The 13,151-nt window shown below is 42.7% G+C and overlaps 1 protein-coding gene across 1 annotated transcript in view; it reads left to right on the top strand.

Annotated features, from left to right (window-relative positions):
• The window catches only part of TMX4 (thioredoxin related transmembrane protein 4), a 640,042-nt gene that overhangs the window by 95,512 nt on the left and 531,379 nt on the right, over positions 1-13,151 (top strand). Inside the window, exon 2 of the mRNA XM_044056560.1 lies at positions 1,808-1,923. Within this exon, the coding sequence (XP_043912495.1) occupies positions 1,808-1,923 (116 nt within the window). The remainder of the gene's footprint in view (positions 1-1,807; positions 1,924-13,151) is intronic.

Genomic DNA, 13,151 nt, shown 5'->3' with positions numbered 1-13,151 from the left:
TGCAAAGAACTGTCCCATAAATATCTGAACTTAAAATGTGCATGCAAAACCAACTTGAAATGTAAAAATAAAAGCACGGACAAGACCCCTGCCCTTGGGTGGTCTGTTGTCAGTTGATCAAAAATGACCTTGTTGAAACCCACATGTTTGAGACCACATGATCGACAAAGCAGTTCATTGACTGTTTTTGCTACGATTACAGTACAGTGGAGATCAGGGAATGTACCCTTTTCCCCATTGTAATGTGATCTCTAAGTTGGTATATATAATTAGCAGTGGGTGTGAGGGTTGCGGGGGGACTTGCCTCCCCTGCAGAAAAATTCTTTTGTCTTATTTGCTGATGTTTGGCTTGTTTCCTTTGATCGACAAAATTCACTTTTGATGCTATTGTTAATCAGTAAACTGAAATAGATCCGCACTTAGACCTGCACCACAATTTACTGAAAAGTTTAGCAGGCATATATTGTTAGTCCATTTGAGTAAATGCATTTATCTTAAACAGACTTCTTCAAACCTGAACAAGGATTTATATTGGAATTTGAAGTCGCATTCTAATTGCATGTTCTAGAATTTTGGTGCAATGGTCAGAGTCTGGATACGAGAAGTACCTGCTTGAATGGATTAAAAATGTTTGCCTGCCAAAGTTTGTCTGCTAAAGTTTCAAAGTTTCAAAAAGATACGCCGAAAAGTTTCAAGAACAGCTGTCTTGAAGATTTATTTTTTTTGTTGTAGTATATGTATATGAAACTCCGAAGCACCTAGGGAAAACCTATAAAAAACATAGAAAGAATATGCAAACTCTAGCTATAGGGCAGAGACCTTAAATACTGAGTTGCCTTGTGTTATCAGTTTGAATGTTGAATAGCTGAGTCTTCAAGGTTTTTAGGTTCTAGCATATTTTATGGATGGGGATCGGAATTAATTTAGGTTGATAAAGATTGATTCAAGTCAACTGTTTGCTAATTTTGTTACCTTCAACTGTATAGTAATATTAACAAACTCCATACGTACCCTCATCCATCACTAGCCTGAAATACAGCATGACATCTTGAAAGGTAGCCTGTAAAAACTGTGGAACTCTCTTTTTTTTTTTTTTTTTGTTGGGTATAAATAGCAAATCAGAACGATAAAGAAAATATTTTAGTGATGAATGTCATTTTTATATGCTCCACATGGCTGACTAATAAAACGTATTTGCAGAAATAATTCATTCCTTACTGCCCTGTTCTACGTTTTCAAGAAAAGTGCCCTTTGTGAGAGATAATTAAATTACCATTTTTGTTAATGTTTAAGGTTGAAATAGCTTCATTTTGTTATTTCTGGGAACTCAAGGCCACTTTTTCAACCAAAAACCAAGAGCTATATATTTGAGGTTGTGATAAACCAGATATGTTAATTGTGTTATATTAGATACATTTAACAAATTGAAACAGTATTACTGTGTATGAATACAGAGTTCATGGCTGCTTCCAGAAGTCAAGAATGCAGTAAAAGGAATATTAACCCATTCATACATTGCATGCACAATTTGCCTTGTGCAAAAAGTCAAGCATATTGTCTGTATAAAAAAAAAGTTGATAATGCACTTATTTTAGCAAGAAAAGCCCTCATTTTGTAGCATTTAAGTTGAAAAACTGATATGTAATCATGTATTGAAATGAAATAAATGTCCAGTTTGGGTAGAAGTTTACAGTTACAAGAAAAAAAGCAACGCATCAGATAATTTAGGTTATATCTTATCTGTGCCTGGTATGGTATGAATTGTTAAAACACCTTCCTGACACTGTGTCTGTGTTTGAATTTGCAGCTATGCGCCTTGGTGCCCAGCATGCCAGCAGATATTGCCTGACTGGGAAAATTTTGCCAAAAAAGGTCCATTGCTTGGTGTCAGAGTTGGAAAGGTGGATGTCACACAGGAGCCTGGTATAGTAACAGTTTATGATTAAACATGAAATGGACTGCTGCATTTAACATTGCCATTGATTTAATTTAGCACCGTTTATCAGAAGTCTAAAACAGTACCAGTAACATGAAGCACTAAATGACAGACACACACACACACACACACACGCACACAGGTCTTACTCAATACCAACAATATGCTGTGCCTTTGACACAGCTTATGATGAGCAGTGCTGCACACCGATGAGAAGAGGGATTATACCATGACCCCCCATTAATATTGCAAAACGTGCACGCTGATTGGCCAGCGTGCACGTTGTAAATCGACTTATACTAATGGAAAAAGGTCTGGTCGCATGGACTTTTTCCATTAGTATAAGTCTCTTTTAAAACACTGTCTCGCTATGTTAAAAGAGTTTAACATAGCGACACAGGTTTAAAAAAAGCAACGGAGATCTTGCTTTCTCCTTTGCTTTTTTTTTTTAAACCTGTCTCGCTATGTTAAATGGGTTTAACATAGCGAGACAGCTTTAAAATAAGCAACGGAGATCTCCTTTGCTTATTTTAAAGCTGTCTCGCTATGTTAAACCCATTTAACATAGCGAGACAGGTTTAAAAAAAAAAAAGCAACGGAGAAAGCAAGATCTCCGTTGCTTTTTACTGTTTCGCTATGTTAAATGGGTTTAAACGTAGCGAGACAACTTTAAAATAAGCAACGGACATCTCCGTTGCTTATTTTAAAGCTGCCTCGCTACGTTAAACCCATTTAACATAGCGATAAAAAGCAATGGAGATCTTGCTTTCTCCGTTGCTTTTGGCCACAGCTCTGATGTACTGCGTAGACAGCTGCGGAAGGGCAGCAAAGAGGCATTATACAATGCCATTATTTAAGAAAAGTAATTATTTCTTTTCTTAAATAATGTCATAGTGTAATAGCAATAACCCACTTCTGGGTGTAGGTAATGCGGGATTTACCCACGGTTGTCTTTGTTTGGTCCCTCGGGACCAAACCACGCCAACCGTGGGTAAATCCCGCATTACCCACACCCAGGCGTGGGTTATTGCTATATTAATCATGGCTGGTTGTCCACATTGTAACTTTGCGTCTGAATTTGCGTTTTTTTTCCCTTAAACTAAATATACATAGCAAACGCACAAAATTATTTTGTGGTAAAACAGTTGTTGATCCTCCAGTAACTTTGCAATGGCAGATGGGTTGCTGAAGAAGCATGTCAAGGCTGTTTTTCTGTGATTTCTGACATGATTGGTAAAAAAAAAAAATTGCCTTGTATTTCATGGCTCCCTATGTGTGAAATATTGGTACAGGCTCAGTATGGCAGTTAAGCCGAGCCATTGTCAGTTAAATTTACTGTCTCTACAGACTGGAGCACCATTTTAAGAGTATGTTGCAAATATTCGTAATTTGCATCCATGTTGGTTGCAGTAAACAGAGATTACTAAATTGTTAAAATATTTTGAGTAGTACAGCAATGCATGATATCATTTTTTTCAAACCACGGTGCAGCAATCTTGAAGATGATTGTAATAAAACGTAATTTTATTCTTTGGCAAGTATGACTCTCCTTGTAACTGTCACATTGCCAACATGTTCTGAAAAGTGATCTTGTAGTCAGAGCTGTGTCATGTCAAATGATGCACTAGGCAGGGAAATGTACCAGCCCCCCCCCCCCCCAGCCATTCCAGCCACCCATTACTTTGCCTCTCTCGAAGTACTGTAGTTAACTAGTTCAAACCTGAAAGTATGCATCCTATTTTCTTCTTTGCTTTTACCATGGTTACAGAAATTTAAATTTAATTTAAAACTTTTATTTCAAATTTAATTGCACAAACACTGATGGCCTTTGCTAAACAAAACAGTCTCATATTAGAAACAGCCTTAGCATGAACAAGTTAGCTTCTCTACTATTCTAATAAGGGTGAATACTGTTTACACCTTCTTGATGTACATAGGCAGTTAATGTTTTAGACAGAACTAAACAATTCAGGCAATCAGAGCAATTATTTGTATCCTTTGCAGCCGCAACCTTGGGCAAACCTGTTTCTAAGGTTACTCTATCCAGATGGTTAAGAGATTGCATTTTGTTTATTTACACAAAAAAAGAATCTAAAACTCCCTATGCTGGTGAAGGGTCCTTCTACCAGATCTATGGCGACTTCAGCTGTTTTCCATTCTAAAGCTTCCATGTCCAAAATTTGTGCTGCTGCACCATGGGCTACTCTGCGTACCTTTATTACTCATTACAAATTGGATATCGTCTCTGTCTCCAGAGGGATAGCCTTCCTTGGCTCTGTGGTTCTCAGGAATGTCCTTTCATAGGGCCACCCAAGATCTAAGGTAGCTGGGGAGTCTGTCCCATGAGTCAAGAATGGATGAAGATCAACAATATTGGGTAAAGAAGTTGTCTTACCATCTTTGTTGTTGATCCTCATCCAGTTTTGCATCCCATCTCACCTTTCCCCTCCTTTGGACTCCTGGTGGAGTGACATACTGTCCTGGGTTTCCCTGTTAGGATACAACTTGGATATGGCTTCTGACTTGAGTTAGGAAAACTTTCTGAGAATTGCGAACTCTATATGAGTTAATGTAGAGGGGACATTATGGGTAGACCAGTTGTTTGAGAGATTTTTTGGCTGGCGTGAGCTATGTAATGGCCGGATTGGTTCCAAGGATCGGAACCGTACCCAAGACTCCAGAATGGATGAAGATCGACAACACAGATGGAACATTATGGTAAAACATAACTTTCTTCCTATGAACAGAGAATGATAAGTAAGGGTAGGGTTACTCCAGCCCTGAACAAGGTTTCCCTCTTTTTCAGGACTGTACTCCTATAAGGTGATGTAACAGTATCAGAAGCCACCAACATTTCAAGAATTTTTGCCCATCATCATCCTCCTGTATCCTTAGGGGGCCCTACCCAAAACTCAAAGAATACCCCTAACAAAGTTCTTACTTCTCTGACACTTTGCATCCCTCAACTTTTCTCCCCTTATATCAGAGTTTGCCACTTTTTCCCCCCACTTCTTACCAGTCCCTTGTTTTTTTATGACTTTGTCCTCAAATTTTCCCAGCGACTGTGTCCATCTGACATATGTTTGCATAAACTTGTGCTCGTTAATCTAACATTTACCTGTCAGTTTCCCTGCCCAGCCCCCATGATGACCAACTCAAGCTTTTTCATTACAGTCCCACCTCACCTCTTCTGTCTTAGCTCTTCCCCAGAGAGAGAAGATTCGTACAAGCATTAAACTGTTAAGAACAGATACTGCACTTGATTTAGGACCAGTAGGCAGAGATAGCGTTCCCATGCTGTCAAGAATGTTATTTCTGTACATTAATGTACCTTGCTGCTTAGACTCTCCAGAATATATTTGATATACATTAGTTCAGACAGAGGTTAAACAGCCTCTAGATTTTATTTTATTGTATTTAGTTTGTTTACCAGGATCGTATACTGATCACAGTAAATGATATGCAGGCACAGCCTGGGTGAAGAAAGTCCTGTAGACAAATAAAACAATGAAAATCTTATTAACAGAGTAGAAAAACAAATGTATTTTAAACTTAAGTCAAAAATATGTGAGATAAGCAGCAGGTGAAAACTGAGGGTCAAAGTAGACGTGATGTATGTGAGGGGGGAACTAAGTGATGTGTCCAGTGAAAAAGCACTTGCTGTCAGATTTTTGATGGAGGTGTCTTTTGAGCTGTGCTCTGAAAGAGGGAAAGAGGCGATTTCTTTCAGGTGAAGAAGGATAGATTTCCAGAGTTTGGGTACAAGAGTTGAGGAGGAGTGGACGGTACAGAGCAGTTTGGCTTGGTGGTCTGGAGTGAGGGAGTTAATTGGGAGGTGTTGTGGGGGTGTATGGGGTGGTTTTATTATGGGATTTGTCAGCAAGAGGCAGAAAGACATCTGGTTGAAGTAGTTCTAAAAGAAAAGATCCTGGGGATAGCTCAACTCCCTAGGAGGCTAGGAGACACCTGCTTTTGGAGAGGGTAGTACAGAGATGTCCTTGAGGGAAATGGTTGAAAAAAATAAGCAGATTTTGTTTTTAATGGACTGTGGAGTGGATGGTGAGCCTGGATTCCAGTTAGACAAGGAGGGCTCCTTTGCCTATTGCATCTTTAGCTGGCCAGAAGAGAAAGGGAGATTTTTTACGACCAGAATAAAATAAAAGTGATCATTTTCTTGGTGATTTCCATGTGGTTATAGAAGCTATGTTGTTGCTGCAGTCAAAAAAACTGATGCTTAAGATTTTATTGTTTGTAATGGGGCTCCTTTGAGAACTCTGATATTGAGATAAGTTTAACATATTCGTGAATATTTTTGTGTGGGCTTTCAATAGCAAATTATTTTGTGTTTTTAACTCTTCTGTGAATTTTCTTCTGATTTTTAAAACTTTTTCCTCTCAAACATTGTTTCTGATCTTTAGGCCTGAGCCTTCCTTTTAGCTTGCCATACTCCTGAGGGGAAATATTTTCTTTTTTCTGTTCTTAATTATTCATAGGGGTTATTTCCCATTTCTTTTTCTTTCTTTCTTTCTTTCTTTCTGTTTTTGAGCTTGGATGTAACTCTCTTTCTTTGCTGATGCAACATTTCAAAGTGTGGAAAATGCACTTGCCACCTATGTGACCCAGGAATTTTTCGCCATCCTTTTCTCCATGTAGATAAGGTTTTATGTTCGACACAATACCATGGAACTTGTAGTCAAGAAAGTTCCCATTAGTATAGTAGAGATGGCTTATTCTTTTCTGCCTGCTGCTTAGAAAACTCAAATGTTTGTGTAGTTTAACTAATAATTTTACAGTCAGTATATTGGATACCTAAGTAGAGGAAAGGTTGTACCCTCGTCATTTTTGACTTTATGACAACTTAGCAGTGGCTTTCTTTAAGGTCAAGGATGGCTGTATAGTTCATCTTCGATAGGATGTGCACCAATGACTCCCTGTCAAAACTCATGATACCTGATCCGTAGTAGTAGTAGTACTACTGAGGACACAAGTTTCAATCACTGCAGCATTAGAGCCAGTGCTGCATACCACAGCAGAAGTCAAGTCTTTGACATTGATCTCAGTATCAGCTAGTTTGACATCACTGCATTTGATCTTAACTCTGCAGTTTGTATTGGTACTTCTGATTTTGAATGCTCTGGCTGTGACTGTGGCTTCTGGCTTTGTGCTTTGGCTTGGGCCATCCATCCAGTTGTTAGCACCTGCCCCCTCAGTGCTAGTGCCAGAGGCATCAGCCGTGATGCTGCCATGTTCAACTTTGGTCATCTGAAGTGCGATTTTGTTCTCGGTGTCGGTCTCAGTGAGCCAGCTGTCTTTGCTGTGGTACCCTTCTCCACTGTGTCCTACTTACCTCTAGCATTTTCAGGACCACTGGAAAGATCTGTCACTCAGCCAAATGCCTTGCAACCCAACTCACAGGACAGACAGGTGCAAGACCTTTTGCAATTCCCCAAGGCAGTTTCACTACAGAAACAATGGTCTTCCTCAGTTTTTGAGTCCCATCTTGAAAGTTATCACAAAGGTCATATGCAAGAGAAGTCCTATTTTGATTCATCTACCAAATTACTTCTCCTCAACAGTAACAGTGATTGGTATATTTATTTATGTTCCAAATTTTTGGAAGGCTTTAAAATGATGCCTTAAGGGGATGGTGCAGTGATGCCTTACTTTCCTAACAGTATTCAGCAGAAGGCCTTTTGGGCTGCTGTGAAAATCTTCTGGATGGTCCATCTATTGATGGGTTTTTTTGAAAGTATACACTAAAGTGTCATAGAAATTTTCAGATAATGTAGCTGCTGTACCAAGGAATGCACACCATGATGTCCTTCTGTTGCAGTATTATTAACTGATGGGATATCCTGCCAAGGATTGTTGTACTTCTGGCCAGTATAGCAAAGCCCAGGTACATTCCTCTTGTGCCATACATCAAACGTATATGGATGCAAAATGCCTCAAACTTTTTTTGTCATCAGCTAAATATTGAAGTGTTGCTACAGCTTTACTTTACTCATCTGTATGATTTGTGCCTCTTTATCAGCTGTTAGATAAGTATCTCCATTGGGGTTTACTTCTTTTAAGCTTTTATACTTCATAGTTTTGTACATGTCATTGAAAAGAGGAAAATGTGATTGTGGTAGACACATCCATCACAGAGACTGCTATACTAAAAGTTTGTTTTGTCTGGGTGCTGAAGATCATTATAGGGATGTTCTATCTGCAAGGCATTTGTGGCCAGGACATCGCATAGACGACTGTCTGCCTTCTTTGAAGATTTATACGGAGAACTAAAAACTTAAATCACTTGTCCAAGTTAAGATGGTGACTGAGTCTACAACAGCTGATATCTGTTTGACGCTGAAGTAATAGTCAAAGAAACTTGGGTTGCTGACCTCTACTGCCGAGTCAGACTCTGATGTCTCCGTTGTGTCTCTTGATGAGACACTGGGTCATCCAGCTGCGTTTTCTGATAATGCTGCTCCTTCTATCGTGGTCCTGTCAGAGGTTGATATATGCAGATGCCTTGCAGATCTATCACGTCCAATCAGTCATCCAGTTAGCCAAGAAGGAGAACTGCAGCTTGTGATTTCAGAGGGCCTGAATGGCGTACCTCAAATCTTAGTGAAGAAATCCCTGGTTCATTGCTTTGAGGTATGTTACAGCTCAGAACCTCCTCATTTGGTGTAGGCAGAAGCGTGTAAGAAGGAACAGAAGCCTAGACATACAATTTCTCTTCTGTTTACTAGAGATACTCAGCAGGACTGATGGGGTATTACTTGGTGCCTTTTTAAGATTACTCTGTCTTTAAAGCCACAACCTTTCTTTCCTGCTTCTGCCGTCTGTCCCCTTTCTTCATCTCCCCTAAAAAGGTGAAGGGAAGAATCTGAGGATGAACAGAGGTCATATATTTATGATTTAGATGAAAGACAATTTAATCTGAAGTTGTTAATCTTCTTTCATTCCTCAGTAATGGGTACGGTTCCGAACTCTCGGAACCGAGTCGGCCAAATACCAAGCTAGCGTACACCAAACTCTCTAGCCACGCTACTACCTACAATGCCCTTCATCCCATACCTCCGATCTCGTTTGCCGTGCAGCTATATAGCAGCATTTTCACCGAGTTCTCCAGCTAAGTAGTTTTGACTTGTATAAAGTGTGTATTTCTCCACTAATTTTTCTACTAGTGTCCTTCTCATAGTCTAGCTCTACCCACAGGTATTCCTTTTACCATTGTTGGTATTTTCTTGCCTTTCCTTACTTTTTACCACCCTCGTGGTAATTTTTCATACCATTGCTGGTAGTCTGGCATTTCTCTCCCTCTCTCCTTTTGTCGGAGTGAGTGCTAGTATGTCAGAGAAAAAGGGTACTTCAGGTTTTAAACACTGCATGTCATGCAGTGGTAAATTACCAAACAGCGACTTGCATTTTTAATGCGTTTATTGTTCGGGCGTTTTGAACCTTTATGCGACACCCCCATGTGATATTTGTGTGAGTTTTAGTCAACAGATGTTGAACGGCGCAACAAATTGATTCTGAAAGGATTGCTTTCCTCTCCTTTCTCAGAGGCTATTTCTGCAGAGGTCTCAACCCCTCCAGTCAAGGACAAGAAGTGTCCCCGCTCAGACCCCTCTTTGGCCGGTGACAGGGGCAAGACCCATCAATCTAAGGCCTGTAGATCTTCCTCCTAGCATCGGCTCGCTGCCTCGGTGCCACCGATTTTGGCGTAGAGCACAGTTTCTGGGAAGTCTGAGTTGTCGGTTCCGGGCTCGGCACCGATAACTACTGAACCGCTGATTTACTTCGGTTCCGACCAGTCTGGTTCTGGACACCTCGGCACCGATCTCACCTTTACAGACACCGGCTCAGATGATCTTGGATCCGATTTTGATGACTACTCCGATTGTGACTTCAGCTCCGAGCCCCCTCTCGGTGCCGACCTTACTGTTTACGCAGTTCAAATCAGAATCCTCGGCTCCGTTGAGTTCCTTACCACGGACCAGATATTCATCTTCTGTGGACCCGTTTGCCAGACAAGCCTTCAGTCCCTTTCTGGACCGGCCTGAATCCCCCTCCAGGATATCGGTTAGGTCTGCCAGGAGAGTTTGTCTTGTTGATCAGGTACTGACTGCAAGAGAAATCTCCAGACCCTGTTCCACTCTGGGTGTTGGGATTTTTCCTCCTTCGACTCCTTCGTATTCTCCTGCTGGGGATCCTTCGGTTCCAAGGACCCCTTGCCCATTGCTTTCAACGGGACCCCTTTCTTCGGTACTGACTACAGTGATGCCTGAAGCATCTAAGCCCTGGTGGGTGTCAGTTCCGACAGCATCCCACCTTACTCAACCCCTTGGTTTGGGGGTGGAATACTCTGCTCCAGCCCCGGCACCGACGGTCCTTTCGGTTCCCGTGTCGGATCAGAGAGTTATATCCGCACCGAACCCTTGTCAAACTCCAGTCTCAGAGGTGGGCCGTTTGGAGCGGGGTGTGATCCCGGATCCGATTCAGTCCACTTTGGTTCCGGGCTCCCATCCCTCTTCGAGTGGGCCTGCCTTCCGGATTATGGAAAGGGTGCTGGCAGCTAGTAATCCCCCTCCTTCAGCTTCGCCTTTGGTTTCCCCCCTAACTCAGCCATCGCCGGCCCTTAGCAGGGGACCACTGATCCAAAGCACCCCCCTTTCCGAGGCATCTTGGGACATCCCCACCGAAGAGCCCCCTCGGAAGAGGATGTGCAAAAGAAAACACATGGACTCACCTGAAGAATCCCGTACTGAGGATACGGATTACGATGATGGGGAAGGTTCCCCTAGATAACCCCCTGACGATGTTTCCTTTGGGGATATCTTGGAGATTTTAAGTCAGTGGGGTGACTGGAAATCTTCCACCCCTTCCCCGGAGGAATCCATAGTCCTACAAGCTTTCTGCTCTCAGCCCACTACTTCCTGGGTGACCCCTCCTTCAGATGAGTTGGTCAAATTCATCATGCAGTGAACGTGGAAGAGTCTGGATTCAGTGGAAGCTATCCCCAGGAGATCAGACAAGGTACTTTCTCCTCCAGAGGATCAACCTCATTGGTCAAAAGACTTGCCAGTAGATGCTATGGTGGTGGCAGTGGCCACAAAAAAGGACCAGGTGGAAGAGAGTCCTGCTGTTCATCCGCCCAACATGGAGTCCCAGGCGGTGGACAGGTTAGGGAAGCGAGTTTTTGCTGCAGCGACCTTTGCCGTGCGTTCGCTGAATTTCCTGGCACACTTTACGACACTGCAGAGACCTTATTTCTGACCTCGCGGGTTAAGTGTCGGATGGAGCACGTGACAAAATGGCTTCCAAACTTGCCACCCTTGAAGCGATTTCGAATTCCTCCATGAGGTTACTCTCCCATGCAGCCGCTAGAGCAGGAGGTGCTGGCGTGTTTGTCCAACGTCATGCCTGGATGCGCATTTCTGACCTACCGGATTCCTTCAAGTCTTCCTTTTTGAATGCCCCTATTGAGCCCTCTGCTGTCTTAGGTTCTAAGGTCAAGGATACATTGGCCAGGTGCAAGCAGGATGGAAAGACCTTGTCTGCCGTGGGCCTGCACTTCTCCAAACCTCAGTGTTCCTTCTCCGGGAACCAGAGGAGTGGAAAGTTGTGGCACAAGAAGTCACAAGGTTTCTTTCTTGACTCACTTGGTGAGGACTCCTCCAGAGGCAGAGGGGGTCTGACGGTGGAAGACGCCCATTTAGGGGCAGAGGGGGTTACCGGAATCAGAGCTCCAGAGATTCTTTCTCCGGTAGACTCTATCAGCACTCCTGAAGCGTGCCCGATTGCTTTTCTCTGGAAGCAGTTTGGGTACGTTTCTCTCTGCACCAAACAGCCTGGTCCTCCATTACCAACAATCTATGGGTGCAGAGAATTATCACCAGAGGCTATCACATTCCTCTCAAATCCTTTCCAAGACCTCAATTCTCCCTTCCCAACATACCACCCAGTCAAAGGGAGGAGGCAGCTTTTGAACTCAAGAAGCTTCTTCTAAAGCGAGTCATCCAACAGGTTCCCCCCAGATCAATGCAGATTAGGGTTCTACTCCAGACTCTTTGGTGCCAAAAAAGACTGAGGACTGGAGACCCATCCTGGATCTCAGTCGTTTGAACGAGTCATACAGACCAAGTTCCGCATGGTCACTTTTCAGTCCATCCTTCCATTCCTTCGGGAGGGTGTGTGGATGTGCTCTCTAGATCTCCGGGATGCGTATTATCACATCCAAATGGACAAATGCTCCAGGAGACTTCTGCTCTTCCGGCTGGGAGCCAATCATTTTCAATTCAAAGCCCCGCCTTTCGGTCTCTCGACGGCCCCCAGAGTGTTTCATAGATTCATAGGTAGGTACTAGGCTATTGCCCTAGGGCCCATACAAGCCTAGAAAAAAAAATGTACCCTGGCTTTTGCCACCCAAGAAATTTATTTTCCTGTGCCCCTGTCGAGCAGAGCCACAGAAGTGATCCCTGGGGTGAATTTTCCATTTCCCATCCAATCATCAAGATTTTTCTTGAAGAGTGCTAATGAGGAGCTCTGTTTGACATAGGTAGTCTGTTCCAGAGTATGGGAAGTCTCTGGGACAGGAATCTATCCCTCCAGCATGTTCTGTTTATTGTGGTGACAAGGTTTAGGTCCCTAGAGCGTGTAGCTCGGAGGGATTGGGATTTCTTTAAGTGGAGCATGTCCATCAGCTCTGGGTTTGGCATAGCTTTGTATGTTAGGCAGAGATCGCCCCTGAGTAGGCGATATGCGATGGAGTAAGGCTGTAGTTTTTTGAGACGGTCTGCATAGGGCATCTATTTGAGGCCAGTAATCCTCTTTGTGAGGTATTTCTGTGGTCTTTCCAGTTGTTGTAGATGTCTTGTGAGGTACATACCAAAAGGGGCGTTGTACTGTATAATGGGTCTAATGAGTGATGAGTAGAGGGGAACAATGACCTCTTTTTTTCTGGATGAGAATCCTTTTGTGATGAGATGAGCCATGTAGAAGTATTTCCTGACCACTGTGGCGATGTGATTATCAAAGGAGAGACTACTGTCCACCTGTGTCCCAAGGTCTCTTATCACATTTTCGGCATTAAGTAGACTACCAGCTATGTGGTGGTTCACGGGTACAGAGTTTTTACCAAAGGGGATGACAATACACTTTTTGGCATTGAGTTTCAGGTCATGGCTTTGACACCAGGTATCTGTCTCAGTGATGCCCTTTT

Source organism: Protopterus annectens, chromosome 1.part2 (assembly GCF_019279795.1).
Source record: "Protopterus annectens isolate FY-2018-M chromosome 1.part2, PAN1.0, whole genome shotgun sequence".
Lineage (NCBI taxonomy): Eukaryota > Metazoa > Chordata > Ceratodontiformes > Protopteridae > Protopterus > Protopterus annectens.
This window is presented reverse-complemented; position numbering and strand designations above follow the sequence as displayed.